Source organism: Portunus trituberculatus, chromosome 24 (assembly GCF_017591435.1).
Source record: "Portunus trituberculatus isolate SZX2019 chromosome 24, ASM1759143v1, whole genome shotgun sequence".
NCBI lineage: Eukaryota > Metazoa > Arthropoda > Malacostraca > Decapoda > Portunidae > Portunus > Portunus trituberculatus.
Window position 1 is genome coordinate 11442944 of NC_059278.1, and position 19687 is coordinate 11462630.

The following is a 19687-nucleotide window of genomic DNA, read 5'->3' on the forward strand; positions in this document are numbered from 1 at the left end:
ATTCACAGCTATAAGGAAAGAACATAAATACTGTTACAATAATATTGTCAAGTGAAGTTTTGCAATCAAATTTGGGTAAAATTATGACGTGTATGGCTAGTCAGTGAGAGTATATCCTCTTCCGCTCACACAGTTCACGACATAAGATGGCTCTTAATTTAGTCTTGTGTGCCTGCTGCATATTCTAGTCTAGGTCTTATCATAATAGTTAAGATTTTTTCATCATAATCTTATCCATGTAATTGAACGCCACCCTGATGTGAGTTAGTGTCTTGCATGCGTGTCTTGTTCAATCACTCCCAGGTCTTTCTCTTCACTCCTTTTCATTGTAACCTATTTAATATTCCCATGTCAAGATCTTTCTACAATTCCATAGTCACAGATGTTCCTTATTACTCTCAAAAGTTTTGCATCGTCTGTAAACAAATTTATGTAGCTACTAAAACCCTCTTGTATATCACTAATATATACTTGGAACATAAATGGTGCCACCAATGAATGATGTGTTACACCACTAGTAACTGTGCTCCAGGTTGATGGGGTGTCTCTTAACATTGTCCTCATTTCCCTATCTGTTGAGTAGTCTGTCATGCACTTTAAGATATTCCCCTGTATTCCTTCTATGTGTTCCAGAGGAGTCTTCTACAGGGTACTATGTCAAAAGCCTTCTTGATATCTAAATATAGAGGAGACTCAATACTCAAACGTCTTAATAGCTGAACTTTTCAATACTCGAACGCAAAGGTTCAATTTAATACTAGAAAAAATACCTGACAGTCAAATTTGGCTGTAAACAAAGGCTCCTGGCCTCTCCTTCCACCCCTCCGCCAGTTGTGCTGCCGCAGTTATCAGAATAACATTTTTCATTTATAAACTTATGTTAACACCTAAGGTTTATTAGTGGTGAAAATATCTGGTAATCAAATGGCCCCACACATAGTTGTAAACAAAGCTCTGGCATCTTCCAACCTATTGCTGCTATTGTCCTGTTCTGATACTGGTTATACCGGTAATATCGAAGCAAAATATCATTATTCTGGTATACCGGATACTAGTGCACATCCTTAGTCCTGCCTGAGAAAAACAACATTCTTCTGCTTTTTGTCGGTAGAGAAAAACAAAATTTTCTGCATTCTGTTGGTAGTTTTCCATTAAAAAATTTACAATGACACCAAAGAGGCTTATTAGTGGTGAAGATAAGGAATCTAGTGAGACTGCATGTGTTAGTGAGCCACAGCCCTCCACTAGTGGGTTTACAGGAATCACTCCAAACATTTTTGTGGATGGTGACTTGTCCTCCGACAAACAACCTCCCACCTCCTCCCCACCCTTCTCCCCTCCTCTTCTACATTTTCCATCACCAGCCTTCACTTACGATACGTACAAATCAAAATTATACAAAAATAACATTAAAACTTTTATAAACTTAAGGTTTTGTTAAGATTAGAACAAATGACCTGATCTATAGGTATCAGTGGTTGAACTTTTTGATACTCGAACAGCCATTTGGAATTAATAAAGTTCGAGTATTGAGTCTCCACTGTACACTGTGTCAACCTATCCATCTCTTTCTTGTACTTCATCTATTACTCTTGTATAAAAGCTTAGTAAATTTGTTATGCATAATCTTCCTTTTCTGAAACCAAATTGGGAGTTATCTATTATTTCATTTCCATCCAGATATTATAACAATTTTTTCTTTAATAACAATTACACAGATCTTTCCCACAACACTAGTTAGTGATGCTAGTCTGTAGTTTATGAGCTTAGTCTTTTTTCTTCCTTTGTATACTAGAACTATATTTGCTCTTTTTCACTCCCTTGGTACCTTCCCTTCCATTAGCGAGCTGTTGATTACATCCTAAATTGGTTCCACCAGTTGTTCTCTACATTCTCTAGTGTCAATCCTGACACTCAATCTGGCCCCATTGCCTTTCTTACATAATAATATATAATATAATATAATACTTGTCTAAGAATATTTCATACTTCTCTTGAACTGTCTTACCTCACATATTTTTCTCCCAATCAATACTACCAAAGTTATTTCTTAACCCTTCAAAATTTGTCTTGGCGTGATTCAATTTTTTTTTTTTTTTTTTTCATATCCTTTGTTACGTTTCAAAATTTTGTGATCTAATTTAATTTCTAAAACCATATGATCACTTTTTCCAATAAGGCTATGATATTTGATGTTTGGACTAGGTTCTGGTTTTTCTGTGAATACCAAATCCAGAACAGATGGTTCTTCTTCCCCTTTATACCTTATTTAGAGGAGATACCATTGATACAATGTGTTTACAATGGCCAGCTGTAACACTTTGCCCCCTCAAAGTCCAACATAACTGTTTACATCCAATTAATCCCAATTTACATGTTTGCAGTTTAGATCTCCCACAAGAAACACTCTTCTGTCCTTCCTTAACACATTGTCCAGGCAGTTTAGCACTTCTATTTGCATTTCTTTATGTATGTACATCTAGCCTCCATGTATTAGTCTTCTGTGGGACATATGTTACTATGATACTCCTTTCTCTCCTGCTGGTCCTAATTGTTTAGCTTAAAACTTCTACCAATCCATCTCCACACTGTACCTCCTCTATGAATATATCCTCTTGAGCCATTACCAATACTCTTCCTCCTGCTTTTCCCTTTCTATATGTCCTCCAAACATTATTTCCCTGTTCTTTTTCCAATATACAATCTCTCACTTCCAAGCTTCCTGATATAAATCCATCTATGTTTGTATACATGACTCTTAACACTTTTCTTCCCCTTCCCGAATATGCTATTTCCTCAACCTCATGTCTAGCAAGGGCAGCGGTGGGTGTGGCAGGGGTCCTTTAAAGTTTAAATACCCCACGTATTTAAGCATATTTCCCCAAAATATTCCATCACTATTTTGCCATATGTTCGTGGATGCTCTGGTGGTGTTTTGGGGATTTTTTATATTTTTCAAATTTTTCAGTACCATGGCTACTGGACGGTCTCCTTAAAACCTTATAGGGAAGCAAGCTTCAGCAGACGAGTGATTTGCTGACGTGAAATTGACAGCATACATGGGACTTACCGGAGGTCAGTTGAAATGTGCTCAAGATTTTACAAAGCAAATCATGTCTACTTGAATCTAGCTTTCACATGCTTTCCTTTCCCACCCTTTGTTTCATTGTATAATTCCTCCAAAGTGAGGAAATTGGGATAAGTGAGGGTCTCATTTTCATGTGGGGTTGTCGTATGATTCAAAGTCTGATGCGTTTGGCAGGGCGGTGTTATTTCATGTGAACGCAAGCTTCAAGCAGACATAATTGCTTCATAAAATCTTGAACATATTTCAACTGACCTCCAGTAAGTCTTACGTACAGTTGAGACTCAATACTTGAACTTAATTTGTTCCAAATGGCTGTTCGAGTATCAAAGTTTGACTATCAATACCTATAAATCAGGTAATTCATTCTAATCTTGGCAAAACCTGAAGTTTATAAAAATGTCAATGTAATTTTTTTTTTTTTTTTTTTTTTTTATTTGTACATACCATAAGTGAAGGCTGGTGATGGATAATATAGAAGAGGAGGGGAGAAGGGTGGGGAGGAGGAGGAAAGTTATTTGTCAGAGGTCGAGTCACCATCCAAAAATAAACACTAATAAGCCTCTGGTGCCATTATACGTTTCAAAATGAAAAATTAGCGACAGAACACAGAAGAATGTTATTTTCTCACAACTGCAGCAGGACTAAGGATGCACACTGGCATCTGGTACACCAGAATACCAGTATTTTTCTTCGGTATTGCCAGTAATACCAGTAAGAGAACGGGACAATGGTGACAGCGAGAAAGGGAGAGGCCAGAGCTTTCTTTACAACCATGTGTGCAGCCGTTCATTTACCCGATATTTTCAGCAATAAGCCTTTGCTGTTAATGTAAATTTATAAATAAAAAAATACAGACAGAACATAGGAGAATGTTGTTCTGACAACCACAGCAGCACAACTGGCAGAAGGGGTGAGGGAGAGGCCAAGGAGCCTTTGTTTGACTATAAGTTTTTTTTTTTTTTAAATTAAACTTTTGCATTTGAGTATTGAAAGTTGACTATTAAGACATTTGAGTATTAAGTCTCCAATGTACTCTGTCAATTTTCCATAGCAATCTCTGATACAGTACTTTATCAAATGCCTTTTCTTGATTGCAGTAGACACAGTCTGCCCATCTGTCCCTCTCCTGAATTACATCTATTGCTCTACTATAGAAACTCAATAAGTTTGTGACGCAAGATCTTTCACTTCTGAAACCAAATTGTCATCCTGTCAATGTATGTGACTCTTCTAGCTATTCCATCCACCTGTCTTTAACAATTCATTCAACTATTTTTGCAACCACACTTATAAGGGACACTGGTCTGTAGTTCAGTGGTTCTTCTTTATTACTTCCCTTGAAGATTTGTACAATATTAGCCATTTCCAATCTAAAAGGACTTTTCCTTCCTTAAAAGAGCATACTAGATGTTATGCAATATCTCTGCCAGCTGTTCACTTCATTCCCTCAATTTTGAATTTGACATACCATGCAATCCTTGAGCTTTATTCACATCCAATGTTTTCATAACTTCCTTGATTTCTTTGACATCCACATAAATCTCCCTCATTATCATGTTCTTGTGACCTGTTCTTGCTCCTTCAAATTTATTATCTCTTCCTCCACTTAAATACTTTTCAGGTCTCACCTTAACCTGCATCTCCCTATGGAATGCAAATCCAACAGCTTCAATTTCACTTCACAAAGAATATCCTTCATACCCCCTGTATTCTTTTAGTCATACTTCTTTGCACTGATTTTAATAGACCTACATCCTTCTTAAAGTGTGGGAACCAGAACTGTACTATATAATCTAGATGCAGTCCGACAAGAGCCAAATATTACTTTAATGTTAATCCTAGTACCCTATTTGCTTATTTCTAGCCTCTATGTATTATTTTCTTATACAAAGATTGGAGCTAACTATAACTCCTAAATCTTTTTCATACCCTAAACCTTCCTGCCATTATTTTACAATCAGAAGAGTCAAATGCACATAAAAGTAATCATGTAGGATTTACCTAAAACCCTCATATCATAGAAAATCCATTAATTGAGCTATATCAGAAATTATATACCAGAAGCCTTGGCTGAATTTTTTCAAATAATTTAACTTTTTACTACATATCCCTTGTAAAACATTGTTAACTGTAACATACCTCCAGAGTGACATCCATTCTAATAGAGTCACAGGTAACATAGAGTATGACCGGCGTGCCTGTGAAAGAGGAGCCGTGTGGAGGGAGATAGCGAGGACTGGGATGCTGCTCCTCAATGCTACAAATGTAGCGTTCTGCCAACACTAACACCCGGCGGATATGCTGGATACAGCTGTTTCTGAAAAAAGAAAACATTCAACAATTTTCCAATTACTATAGCACTGGAGGGTCTGTGCCCCAAGTGGCTTTGTATGCTAAGTTTTGTGTTAAGTGTTATAACATATAAAACAGAGAGTGGAAATGATGAGACAAAGTTTAAATTTTCCTGCCAGTACTTTTCCACTCTTCTGTGTGCCAGAGAGAACTAGGCAATGTGTTTTCCACTATAAGTGAGGTATGTTGAGGTCCACTAACTGTTTTGATAGCACAAATGAATGTCAGTGTTAGTCATTGCCACCTATTTTCATACAAAACTAACATAACTTGTCAAAGAATTAATCATTATTACCATATTTTACGGCTTGCAAGACTTGCTTGGAAGACGCACCCTAATATTTGAAAGAAATTTCTAAGAAAAAAAAAGTCATTCTCATACAAGAACACATTCACCATATACCCAACCACTGAACACAAAACCATAAGAAGCAAGGATTCTGCAAGACATTATTGTTTCAGCACTTATTACAAATTTGCTGGAGCACTCACCACAAATTTACAATTATGTAAAATAAAAACACCATAGGTAAATATGTACACACAGTGAAGCAGTCCATCTCTTCTTGTTTTAGTGGCGGGTGATGGCACGTATTGGACATATTGTTTACATTGCGTAATTGTCAAGACCCTTCCAGAGGTCAGGGAGTTTACTCACTAGCCTGGCAACTTACTAACCCCTGGTGGGCTTGCAAATCTCCTTCCTTGGGTTGTTGACCCTTCCACCACTGAACCAGGTAGAAATTAAAGTCACTGGTTACGCTTATAAACTAACGTAACTTTATACTACACAGTTGGAGTTCCACCTACACATGCATAACACACATACACACACGCATAACATGCAGAAGATGCTGTAACAAACATCAGTGCTGTCAACAGTCACCATACACAGCAGCACACACTAAGTCCAGCTTTCAGCTCCTTCCTGAACACACTGAGATGGGTGTAGATTGCAAGGGCAGATCGTCGGCATGACACCACGGAGTGCGAGGGCGGAGTTTCGGGATCACTGTCGCTGCCGTATACACTCCGTTTGCTTAACAGAGTCCTGCCCACAGACTCTGAAGTAACTCGTAGTCTCGCCAGGTGAAGTATTTGCCAGTCCAGACGCCTGCTCCTGGAAGTCCTCCCAGCTTGCTGATTGAGCTGGACTGCCGATGGAATCCAGGGAGTGGTACACGAAACCTCCGTCTGTGTTCCTATTGGTCAAGCTCCTGCGACGTGGCTCGTTAATACATAAACAATTTGAGGAACAACAGTGGTAATTGATTCGTTGTACATAATTTAATGAATTACAGTGATAATTCACAATACTAATTAGGATGAAATTACCATACACTCGTTATAATTACCTAGTTAATGTAAAATTACTAAGTCACGACATAAAAACGTGACAGTAATCACTTGTCCAATCGCCGAAACTGAACGCGTCAGTGCTGCAGTTTGTATTTATTTTATTTTAAAATCGTGCTTCATAGGCTTTATCAACGTGAATATAATTCACAAGTGGAGTTTTGACTCTTGCTTGAACGAGTAAGCCATTTGGATGTTCTATTAATAAAGGTATAAAGGCACCTGGCATGTGCGTGCATTCATGCGTATGTGTGTGTGTGTTGCTATGAGACGAGAGAGCAGCCCGTTTTCTCCACACGCCAAGTAGGCTCCAGGAAGGATTATGGTATTGAAAATACTTGTAACAGCTAAGTACTGAGTTTACATTATATAAAAGGCTAAATTAAATAGTACTTAAGCTTACATCATATTGTAATGACTCAACATACAAATCCAGGTCGCTATCAGTCAAATGTCCAAGCTCACTTGAGGCTGGATGTTGCCTTACAATAAAACATTCGTCTTGGAAGACGCACTAGTATTTTTCAGGGTATTTTTTAGGATAAAAAGTGCGTCTTGTAAGCCATAAAATACGGTATGCCTGGCTGTCAAATGGTTGAGGATAAACATGTCTAGTCTCAACAAATAAGGAATTGTGTGGGTAGCACATAAACCCTCCATAAAACACCCTTAGTAAGTAGCGCACAAACCAGTGTAGGACATTACTAGGCTAGAGTAAAACTAAATTCTAATGACACACAGGGTGAGGCCGATAAGCCGTGCAACAGTGCCATATCTCTTATTACTTCAAGGAAAACAAAATAATAGTTCTCTATTCAATTTAAAGCATTACTTCAAAAAAAAAAAGAGGGAGGGGGAATACAAGAGACATGAAGATCTCTGCAAGTGATTATGTCATAAGTAAATTAAATACAGTAAAGGTGCTGATTATAAAAGTGAAAATGAGATTGGTAATTTATATAATATTTACTGTTATGTCCTTTCAAGATACACAGTCTAATATAATGAGTGGTGAGAAGAACAACAAGATGAGAAAACATTTAATTTCAGTTATTGCCCCAAGCTCAACTATTTATTGAACATCAATGGATGGAGACTTTTTCCCTTGGTCTGGCTGTACAACACACAATAAGACAGGGAAGTGTCAGTGTGACCTTCCATTGTGGCAACCAGATGAAAAGTGAGTCAATTTGCATGTGAATGCCTGCATGGTGACCTGACTCCCCTGCCTCGGACTGAGTGGCAACGCCACCTGACCTGATATGCCACATTGTCATACATGCAGTACATGAAATACCTTCATTTGATTTGGTATATAACACTTCATTGTCTCATCTGCCACTTAATGAAATAGTCAGAATATTCTTAGAATGACAGGAGAGAAAAAAAGATAAAGGAACAAAAAGCTGAATCAAAGAGAAGGAGAATGGAGGAAAAAAGCAGAAGAAAAAAGAAAGGAAAGAATGAGAGGAGGAGAGGAAGAGCAAAAGAGAAGAAAAACAGTTCAGGGCACTTCTGTCTGCTTCCCAAAAGCAGAAAGGCAAGGAGACAGACTCTTCAGATAGTGTGGATGAGCCAATCTTGGATGATAACTCGCATGATTTCATTACAATATGAAAGAATTCTGTGCGAAACTTCAATGTGATACTAAAGCAAAAGTGAAAAAAAAATGTATGCATTGTGTAACAGCTGGTGGCATGTGCAATGTGTGAGTCGGATGGATTTGGGTGGGAGGTCTTAGGAAGACATTGAGGCAATGGATGTTGATTTTTTTTTTTTTTTCCTTTTTTTTTTGTGATATATGTAACGTAGGCTGTCTTGCTACTGTATAATGAAACTTTATATGGAGTACAGGTAACTCTCGATTTATGCGATAGATGTGTTCCAAGAGGCATCGCGTATATCAAAATTCGCATAAAACAAACATGTAATTCTCATAAGAAACAATAAATAATAGGGGGGATGCGGGATGTAGTCCAAAAAAATTCGTACAAAATACTCTATTTATTTGGGTAAATTAACATGTTTTTATCATTTACCATTCAAAATACTAGAAGTGTATTTAAAGTAAAGGAAAAAGCAAGAAATAATAAGAGAAAGCAAAAAATAATAAGAGAAAACAACAAAACAAAGAATACGTAAACAAAACACTCACTGCGTCACTGCCTTCACCACTCACATCCCAGTCAGTCACCATCTTCCTCTGAGCTTTACCACTTTATCAAAAATCCACTTATCAAAAATAACCCCACATGCAAAAGAAGATGAAGGATGTTTTGGGGCCATCTTGGTGAATTATAGGCAGATTGAAGAGATTCCATCTGTACTCAGTGCTGGCAGACTGCAAAAGAGGCACAAGAAGAGCGGGAGCTGGATCCAAGATTCTTTAACAACGTCATAGTAACCTCCTGCCGCGAAATAGCATCCATGAACACTTGGAGGGACAATGACAAGGTTGCTATCATGTTGTTCTCAGGTTGCTGGGAAAACCTTCTCTCGAGGTGGTGTTACTGTCTTGTATATGCATTTATGTTCACAAAACAACATTTCTATTAGCTTTTTACAAACCTTGCCCTCAAGAAAGGATTGTTTTGTAATGCATAAAGTAAAATCTTACATGGAATATCAAAAAATAAAGCAGAGATGAGATCGGCCACAGACGAGACAGAGACTCACGGCGACTTGGCCGCTTCTTCTTCTTCTTGTGACCCTTAGCTTTCACCACGATATTTGTTTCCACTCCTCTATCACCTGCTATAATGGATATCATACCTTAGTATTCATATACGCGCATGCCATGAGGATAACCTCGACTCCGTGGCACTGAGTGATAGTGAATTACTAATGAAATACCGCAGTATTTCATGGATGCCATTTCGCAGCAGGAGGTTGCTCTGACGTTGTTAAAGTTTCTTGGATCCAGCTCCTGGCAGCCAATGAGCACTTTTAGGCAGGCTATCAACCTCCACCTGCCAGCAGCAACAAATCTTTGTGGATGCTATTTTACAAAGGTTGGTATGTGAGCAGGAGGTTGCTATGGAGGTTGTCTGTACCAACATAGACAACAACCTGCTTCTTGGATCTGGCCCCAGAGCTCACAGCTATCAGCCAGCTGTGGAACTCTCTGGCGCGCAGTTTGAAATTGTGTCTGGTGCTCAGTTTGAAAATGCGATTGGGCCAAATCGTGTATAAGCAAACCGATCGCGCCAATCAAATTAATTATAATATTTTTTCGGTCGCATTATAACAAAAACGCGTAAATCAAACACACGTAAATTGAGTTACCTGTATTTGCAACATTTTGGTTTGAATTCTGTTGCAGATTTATGTTTATGATTTTCAACACTAACAGTTTCTCTCAGTTTGTTTGTCAATGCATTTGTGTAAAAATAAAAAGCTATACTAAAACTAAATTGTACTGACCCATAGGGCGAGACCGATAATACGTGCGAAGTTGCCACATTCTCTCATTACTTCTGAGAAAACAGAATAACTGTTCTTTATAAAACTTAATGCATGACTTCACTAAAAAAAAAAAAAGGGGGGAAACAAGACATGAAGATACTATAGGTAAATTAACTAAAGTAATATACAGTGATATACCACATCATCATACATGTACATAAAATACCTTCATTTGATTTAGTATATAACACTTATTTGTATCATCTGTTATTTAATGAAATAGTCAGAATATTCTTAAAATGCTGTTTGCTAATAACATTATGATTAAAGAACTGTGAGTAGTACAGTGTTCCCTCGCTATTTCGCGGTTTGACTTTCACAGCTTCACTGTTTCGCGGTTTTTATACATACAAGTAGATACGTTCTGCGGATTTTGCGCTATATCATGGGGTCTGGGGCATCACTTACAAATACTGTACGTACAGTAATTCAGTAAGTTGGTGTGTAATAACGACGACAATGTATGTAAAGCACTGTACATACAGGCAACTCCCGTTTAACGAAGGGGTTACGTTCCTAAAAAACACTTCGTTAAGCGAAACTTCATTAAGCGAACTGATTATAACAAGTATAACCCCTGATCTGAACTTCCATTGAGAGTAAGCAAAGTGAGAGTGCATCATAGTACAGTAAAAGGTTTAATGAAAGTAAAAGTTATGAAGTTAAACATTTAGGTAGTTTAATTTAAGTCATTATAATGTACACTAATGTATGTATGTACATAACTTTATAATGTTGATAATCTTAACTTTATGAAGGGAGGGAGAGTGAAACGGGAAATACACTAACCGGCAACCTGTGGAATGTAAACAAAGTGCGCATCATGGTACTGCATACAAAACTTATGTACCACATTTCCACAAGGCTTTCCATTTTATCTATTGTAGAGTCACGAGTTCTGGTGGTTCTTTTAGCTTGCAAGGAAGATGAGGTCTCACTAGCCTTCTTAATAGAGTCTCTTGACTTGAAAATAGTAGACAGTAGATGGAGTCAAGCCATGGTGGGAAGCAATGTTATTAGTTTTCTGGCCTCTCTCTTATCTGTGAATAATATCCAGCTTCACTTCGAGAGTAAGACACTTCCTGGTCTTCTTAGGAACGTTAGGCCACATTGCAGGGTGTTTTGGTGGTAAGTTGAACTAAGGAAGATGAGCTGCTGGTGACGCTGTTATGTTTTGACTGGGCAGTGAGTGGTGCGTGTGATCTTGATCTTGATCTTGATGCTACAGGTGACACAGAATTTCTTCTGAGTCAGGCCTTTGTATCGGCAGAGCCTGTGTTGTCCATGAGAGGCTTGATCTTGATCTTTATTCTATAGGTGTCTCAGGATTTCTCCTGAGGCAGGCCTTAGTACCAGCAGCTCCTGATGTATTCAAAAGCCTGTCAGCTTGCATGATACAGTGGGTCTTTCAAATTTGGAAAAAAATGACCTGGATAAAACTTCGTTAAAGCAAGTTTGGTGTTCGTTAAACGAGCAGCAGATGGTATTAAAATGAAACCTTCGTTATAGCGAAATTTCGTTGTGTGAACCTTCGTTAAAGGGGGTTGCCTGTATATTGTTCGTATACATATGCAGCCTCACCCAACATCTTCCCTTGTTGTATCCAAGGCCCATAGAATAGAAGGTCGACATATGCACAGCTATAAGGGGAAAAGAGCTGGGACTAGTGACGTCAGTGGGTCCACCAACCTAGGAAGTGTCTTTCTTGCATGGAAACCTCGCGCTCTCCCTATGCCTGCTGAGCAAATCATACTTACCTGGCACAGGAGACAAGTTTTGTGAAAGCTTCTCTGCTTCCTATTATCGTCCCACACCCTGTACTTGCCAGCAGGTCTCTCTCTCTCTCTCTCTCTCTCTCTCTCAACTGTCAGAGCACTCTCTTTCTCTCTTTGACCATTATATCATTATCATGTTTAATGATATCAATACTCTTGCTGTTATTAATTATTATTATTATTATTATTATTATTATTACTATCATTAAACTTTTGCTCTTATTATCATTAATATTAATATAGTGTTGCTGTTTTCGTTATTATTATTTCATTTTTACGTTACATATATACAACTGAGGCAATTTATATCTAAACAAGTAACTGAATGGGGACCTCTCAATAACTAGACATCAGAAATCTACTTCTCAATAACTAGACATCAGAAATTTATTAATGTCTTAAGGTGCAAAATTACCAGGAAAAAAAAATGATGGTTTTCATTTATCACATACTACATATTATATACTACTGATAATTAAAACAGTCACACACTGCACAACTCAGCATTGTGACCGATGTTGGTGCAGAACAGAGAGAGAATGGGAGAGAGAAAAGCACATGAACACCTACCCAGCAGCTTGCTAACTGAAGCAATGTTCCCGCTCAGACCACTTGTGAACCCACTGACGTCACGGATGCTCATATTAGACCCATTTTGAATGCCTCATAGGTCAATCTTCTATTCCATGGGCCTTGGTTGTATCTTGCCAGTCTCGTCTACGCTGTTGACTGTTTCGCATACTGTATCTTAGTGTTGTGTTCGCAATAACTTTTTTTGTTTAAGTAGTGATTTGTTAAGCCCTTACAATGCCGCCTAAGCCCTGTGCCCCTGCGAAAGCTTCCTCTAGTGAGCCCAAGAGGAAGAGGAAGATGATGACCATCAGTGAAAAAGTGAAACTTTTGCATATGATCAAAGAGGGCAGAAGAGGGTGTGTTACGTATCATGAGAGAGAGAGAGAGAGAGAGAGAGAGAGAGAGAGAGAGAGAGAGAGAGAGAGAGAGAGAGAGAGAGAGAGAGAGAGAGAGAGAGAGAGAGAGAGAGAGAGAGAGAGAGAGAGAGAGAGAGAGAGAGAGAGAGAGAGAGAGAGTAAATGTATAATTACTGTATAAGGTTTTATAATTAAATAGATTTAAGTAAAATACTGTATATGTAAAGTATAAATACTGTTTACATATTTCAAACATTCTGGTACCCACATACACATACACCAAAATTCCTTGAGGGGGGGGGTTGGGGGGCAAATCCTACTTCGCGGTTTTTCACCTCTTGGAGGGGATTCTGGTATGCATTAACCGTGATAAACGAAGGAAATCAGGCAGAATGGCGAACAACACCCTACGGGTAAGTACAGTTCAGTTTTATTATAATTTGCAATCTTACTCCTTGACTGGCAAGATGAATTACTAACAACTTAATGACAACAATTTTGATAGCTTATGGATAAAAATAAAGAACTTAGGCACCTAGCACCCAACATCCCCAAAACACAATGACCTCCCATTGGAACAACTCCCTCCTCTACCTAGCATGTAAACCCGGCTAGTAGGCACACTGAGCCATCCTAACCTTCCTTCACTTACAGTACTCCATGCGGAGAAACTGCAGTGATAGAGGGTAGCACGTTACCCACAATAATAGCAGATACAATATTACACTACTGGTGAAACTTTCGTTGTCGTATTCCAGTCCACAGGTTTCGTAGCTAACATTATCTGCTTAGGGTAGCGCAAACTGCCACCTGTACTCTATACACAACAGTGGAGTAAAAGATACTCCTAAGCAAAGGTTCTATCAGTTTTCTAACCTTGATGAAGGAGAAAGTCCTCCTAGTTCTGAAACAGCCATGGCAGTCAAGGTCTTTGTGGCAGTGGACACAGCAGCACCCAAGGCAGTCTCATTTACATGAAGCATCAGTTTCTAAAACAAAAGAAAACCACAATTATATATCTAACATAAAATTAATAATCTCTTACTATAGATACTATGACATACCTGACATATAACAAGTAAAACATATGGAATAATGCAAGTAGAAAATATTGAATAACCCAAAAAGTATAAAAATTTAACTGACTACATTCTCAAAGAAGTAGCATTACTGAGAAAATTGAAGCCCCATGACCAGAAAATGGTACTTGTAAAATAGTACAGACATATATGTTAAAGGAAAATACGATAAATTTAGACTTAGAAGCCAATACAACTGCTCACAACTGTGGCACCCTGTGGTATAGTAAGGAAAGTGACACTCAGGTCACATGCGTCAGATAGGGCAATTCAAGCTCTTTCATGAGGTACTTGACATATTCTGAAAGTCCAAAATAAATTCATAAAATTGGAATATAATAGAAAAACATGATTTTTCCACTCCCAAACTGCTCAGTAAGATATCTGTACTTTGAGGTAAGCACCAAATATAATCTTTTACTTCATTACAGCAGTGCTGTAGTGAGGTAAGTGGACACCTGGCTGAGTAAGGAGTGGGATATTCGAACGGTGTTTTCTCGATTGTTTGTCTGTGTCACTTACATCACTATAGCAGGAGGGCAACCACAATTAATGCAGGAGATAAATAAAAACAGAGAACCTGAATGATACAGAGCTTAGGCAGTTTTATAATGAGTCCTTGAAGTAAGTAAGAAGGCACACAAGCAAAAGAAGCCAGAAATTCACAAGAACAACTTATAGACTGCACAACAACACAGCATCATGATGATAAACACAGAAATTACACATAATAGCATCAAAGATTGCATAGCAATTTCAAAATTAACCTCATAAAAAGTAAGGATTTGATAATCTAATACAGAAGTAAAAATCACACTTACCTCTAGCTTTCTGTAACATTCTGTGACAAAACGTGCATGAAGCTGTGCTGGGTCACGCTTCAGCCGTACTGACAGACTCATGTAGCTCATATCCAAAAGGAGCTTCATAGCATCCTCAGCCAGATATTCGTCCTGGCACTCAAGTACCAGTTGCCAGAAGAACTCAAGCCCCAGAGGTTCCAGTTTGTCAACAATCTTGAACAAATTTGACAAGGTTGTCACAAGAATTTCAAGACATCAAATCTCTAGTTACACATAACATGCATGCTCCAAATTTAGCAACTCCATTAATCATAATGTTCTTAAGTACATGTTCATAAACATAACATTCCATATAAGGCAAAATGTAACAGCTAAAATCAGCACAAATTGAAAGTAATTTCAATATGTTCAAGATAAATATTTTTCCAAATCCATATAGAACAAAACATCTGTAAGTGTTAATGTCAACTGATCACATGAGCTTACAATCATATTTCCATTGCGAATCAACTTATGATCATTGAGGTTGACGACATGAAAATAATCGACAATACAGGTGAAAGCAGGTCGGGTGAGAGTAACTGGATCCAGCCGCAGCAGCTTGTCACAGAAGAGATCCCGCTGAGTGGTGCTCTCAAGGTCACCCAGGCACCCACTGAACCATGCAAAGCAAACCTGTCAGAAGCATCAGTTAGCCAAAATACTGAACAACACAGACAAAGTGACATGGTACCTATGAATTCAATATCAAAGTAAAGTAGCTCAAGTTTTACTGAATCTCTCGTCTAAAAAGAAACACCATAAAAGTTATCATTCATATTTGTTTGTGTTGTACCTATGAAGAGATGTGGTTAGTGCTATGTGGTAGGTAGTATATCTGTAGTGGATAACTGGATGGTATGTATCAGTAAGTCACCAATGATGAATGTAGAATGGTGTGATCATTCCTGTACCACGGTGGAAAGGGCTATTTATTAGTGACATCAGCACAGATTCACTCACTTTATAAACAATATAATGTAAATTAATTACACTTTTACTGATTATAAAGTTCAAAAGCCTAATATAACCTCTCAGAATGTGGTAAGAATTTTGAACAACTATTACTCTTCATGATGTCTTGAAAGATGGAGCAATCAGACCAATGCTCACAAAATTTCCCTCCTATCCATAGTGATTAATTATTTATAGCTATCATCAATGCTTGAGACATAACAAACAATATATTCTAACCTCTTTATCATAGGCCGATGCCTTGAGGTTGGCCACCAGTGTATCCCAAATGTCTTTGCACCGAGGCCATGCCAAATAAATGTCTCCCTCCTTCAGCAGAAATTGAAGGAACTCCAAGTGAACTTTTAAGTACTGAAAGAAGAAAAGGAACACTCTCATGACCACAGAAAACACTGGAAATAAGCACAAAATTATACAATTGAACTGATGAGTCACTATTGCAAACAAATACAACCACATACTCTACTAATTCATGTCACTATTGCAAACAAATATAACCACATACTCTATCAATTCATACTAACTGTAAGACAAATAAGCAAGGGCTCTAGAATGGTTGTAAATGAAAGAATTATTTAAATAAACTGCTTACATGATCATGAGTATATTTGCCATCAATCAGGGTGTCTGGAGAAGGTGGTTGGTTGCCACAGGTGGACACAGCTAGAGCATGACACTTGGACAGGCTTGCAGTGATCAGCTTTACAATTTCATGACTCCGATTAAGTTCAGACAGAGTAGCCTGAAATATATTAAGTTCAATCCCATAATCATTAAGAGCTGACAATAAGGTACACCTCAAATATCATTTCAGTAATAAATATGTAATCATTTATCACATCTATCTACTTTCTATTCTGCTTTTAATTTCAGTCATATAGAATTTCACTTTCAGAAATTAAGTAATCAAGGGTCAGGTACTTACTTCTGCAGAAAAAATTGGAAATAGTAATAAGACATTTATGACAATACAAACCTTTTCAGTCTTGAAATAAGATGCTCCTCCTTTTGTAATAGACTGAGCCAAGTAGTGTAGCTGTTTCAATGGAAGATAAACTGCAGGACTTCTTTTTATGTCCTCGACGCAACGGACAATATATGTTTTACGGAGCTGGGGAAAAATACACATGAATAGAGTATATGTACTAATCAATTTTAATAGTTAACAAAAAAATTTTCTTAGATTTTACTTCAAAACCAAAACGTAAGGTATTCATTTATCACATTACATATACAGTGGAGTCTCAGGATACGAACGTCTCACCTTACGAGCAATTCAGGTTACGAGCACAAAATACACAGAAAATTCACCTCGGTATATGAGCATTCGCTTCGGTCATGTGCAATGCTGTGGCTCCCGCCACTCCATGATGAATCACGTTCTCACTGTATATGAACACACGCACATGCACACACACACGGGCACATGGACACACAGACAAACAAACACACACACACACACACACACACACACACACACACACACACACACACACACACACACACACACACACACACACACACAGGCAGAATACTGAAAGAATGTAAGGAAGAACTAGCAAGTCCAATATACAACATCATAAAATGCTCAATAGAAAATGGAACAGTGCCAGTGGAGTGGAAAAGAGCTGAGGTGGTTCCCATATATAAGAGCGGAAGGAAGGAAGAACCTTTAAATTACAGGCCGGTATCACTAACTAGTGTAATATGCAAGATGTGTGAAAAAGTAATAAAGAAGCAATGGATCGAGTTTCTTGAAGACAACAAAATATTATCAAATAGCCAATTTGGTTTTAGAAAAGGTCGGTCATGTGTGACAAATTTATTGAGTTTCTACTCTAGAATAGTTGATAAAGTACAAGAGAGAGAGGATGGGTTGACTGTATTTATTTAGATCTAAAAAAGGCTTTTGATAAAGTGCCACATGAAAGATTACTATGGAAGTTAGAGGAGAAGGGTGGCTTAAAAGGAAGCACATTGAGATGGATGAAGAATTATTTAAGGGGAGAGAAATAAGGACGATAGTTAAAGATATGAAGTCCAAGTGGAGAACAGTAGACAGCAGAGTGCCACAGGGGTCAGTATTGGCACCAATACTTTTTCTCGTATATATAAATGACATGCCAGAGGAGTGAACAGCTACATAAATCTGTTTGCGGACGATGCGAAACTGTGCAGAGTCATTAAACAAAAAGAGGATTGTGAAATACTACAGGAAGACTTAAACAAGATCTGGAAATGGAGCAAAAAATGGGAGATGGAATTCAATGTGGACAAAAGCCATGTCATGGAAATGGGAAAAAGTGAAAGACGACCAGTGGGAATCTATAAGATGGGAGATGGAGTAGAACTAGAAAAAGTAAAAAAGGAAAAGGACTTGGGAGTGACAATGGAAGAAAATAATCAACCGGTTAGCCATATTGATAGAATTTTCAGAGAGACGTATAATTTGCTAAGGAATATTGGAGTAGCATTTCACTATATGGACAAGGAAATGATGAAGAAATTGATAAGTACTAAAATAAGACCTAGATTGGAATATGCAGTTGTGTGGACTCCCCATAAAAAGAAACACATAAGAAAATTAGAGAGACTACAAAAAATGGCTACAAGAATGGTTCCAGAATTTAAAGGGATGGCATATGAGGAGAGACTAAAGGCAATGGATCTACCAACCTTGGAGCAGAGAAGAGAGAGAGGGGATCTGATACAAGTTTATAAATTGATTAACGGAATGGATGAAGTGGATAATGAGAAACTGATCCTGAGAGAAGAATATGACTTTAGAAGCACAAGATCGCATAGTAAGAAACTAAGGAAGGGACGATGTCTGAGAGATGTTAAAAATTTAGTTTCCATAAGATGTGTTGAGACTTGGAACAGTTTGAGTGAGGAAGTGGTATCAGCAAAGAGTGTACATAGTTTTAAAGAAAAATTGGATAAGTGTAGATATGGAGACGGGACCACACGAGCATAAAGCCCAGGCCCTGTAAAACTACTAGGTAAATAGGTAAATACACACAACACACACACACACACGAGACGCAGCAGAGGAAGGACGCGATACCGTCGCTCCCGACAATCAGCTGATCTTCACTACCTTTGTTTGGGTTTACAGTGGCCTGGGCGATAAGTGTGGACTCATTTTTCCTTTCATGAATACAGTGTTAAATAATAATGAGTGAGAAAGAGATTCCATCTAAATGCAGGTATGTGACAAGGGAAAGAATGAAAGCTGATGATGACAATGTTGGTGAGGGAGGAGGAGAATTTGAAGGCTTTGATACGGCGCAAACTTCACTATTTGATAGAGTCTTAACTATCGAACGTAAATTAGATAAATTGATAAAGGAGAGTATGGGAATGAAAGAGAATGAAGAACAGGATAAAGAGCTCCAGAAATTGAAAGAAAGGATAAAAGAGTGGAAGAAAACGAAACTAGGCTAAGAACCGAAAATGAAGAATTAAAAGTCCAAATAGCGAACTATAAGAAATTGATGGAAGAAGGACTCGGTAAAGCCGAGAAAGAAAAAGAAAAGCTAAAAGATCTAGTTAACAAAGAAGAAGAAAGAGTACAAGACGTGATTAAAAAGAAGTACAAGCATGGAGAATCCAAGATAAGAAAGACAAGGAATCATTTCAAGAAGTATTTCAAGAACAGTTAAAAGAAAGAGATGAAAATATGACAAGCAAAATGATAGGAGTCCTCAAGAAAAAGAAAATTTAGTAAGAGAAATTGCAGAAAAAAGAAGAGTGTAATTATTTTTGGACTGAAAGAAAAAATGTTAAATATAGACCAAGAAGGGAAAAAGACGAAATGAAATCA

The 19687-nt window shown here is 37.8% G+C and overlaps 1 protein-coding gene across 1 annotated transcript in view; it reads right to left on the reverse strand.

The window, feature by feature from the left end:
- LOC123508171 (ubiquitin carboxyl-terminal hydrolase 24-like) overlaps positions 1 to 19687 on the reverse strand; it is a 111273-nt gene that overhangs the window by 42652 nt on the left and 48934 nt on the right. The window contains exons 10-16 of the mRNA XM_045261706.1: positions 16838 to 16972; positions 16454 to 16603; positions 16081 to 16212; positions 15334 to 15522; positions 14866 to 15060; positions 13842 to 13954; positions 5228 to 5405 (exon numbers count right to left, since the gene is read on the reverse strand). Of these exons, the coding sequence (XP_045117641.1) occupies positions 5228 to 5405; positions 13842 to 13954; positions 14866 to 15060; positions 15334 to 15522; positions 16081 to 16212; positions 16454 to 16603; positions 16838 to 16972 (1092 nt within the window). The remainder of the gene's footprint in view (positions 1 to 5227; positions 5406 to 13841; positions 13955 to 14865; positions 15061 to 15333; positions 15523 to 16080; positions 16213 to 16453; positions 16604 to 16837; positions 16973 to 19687) is intronic.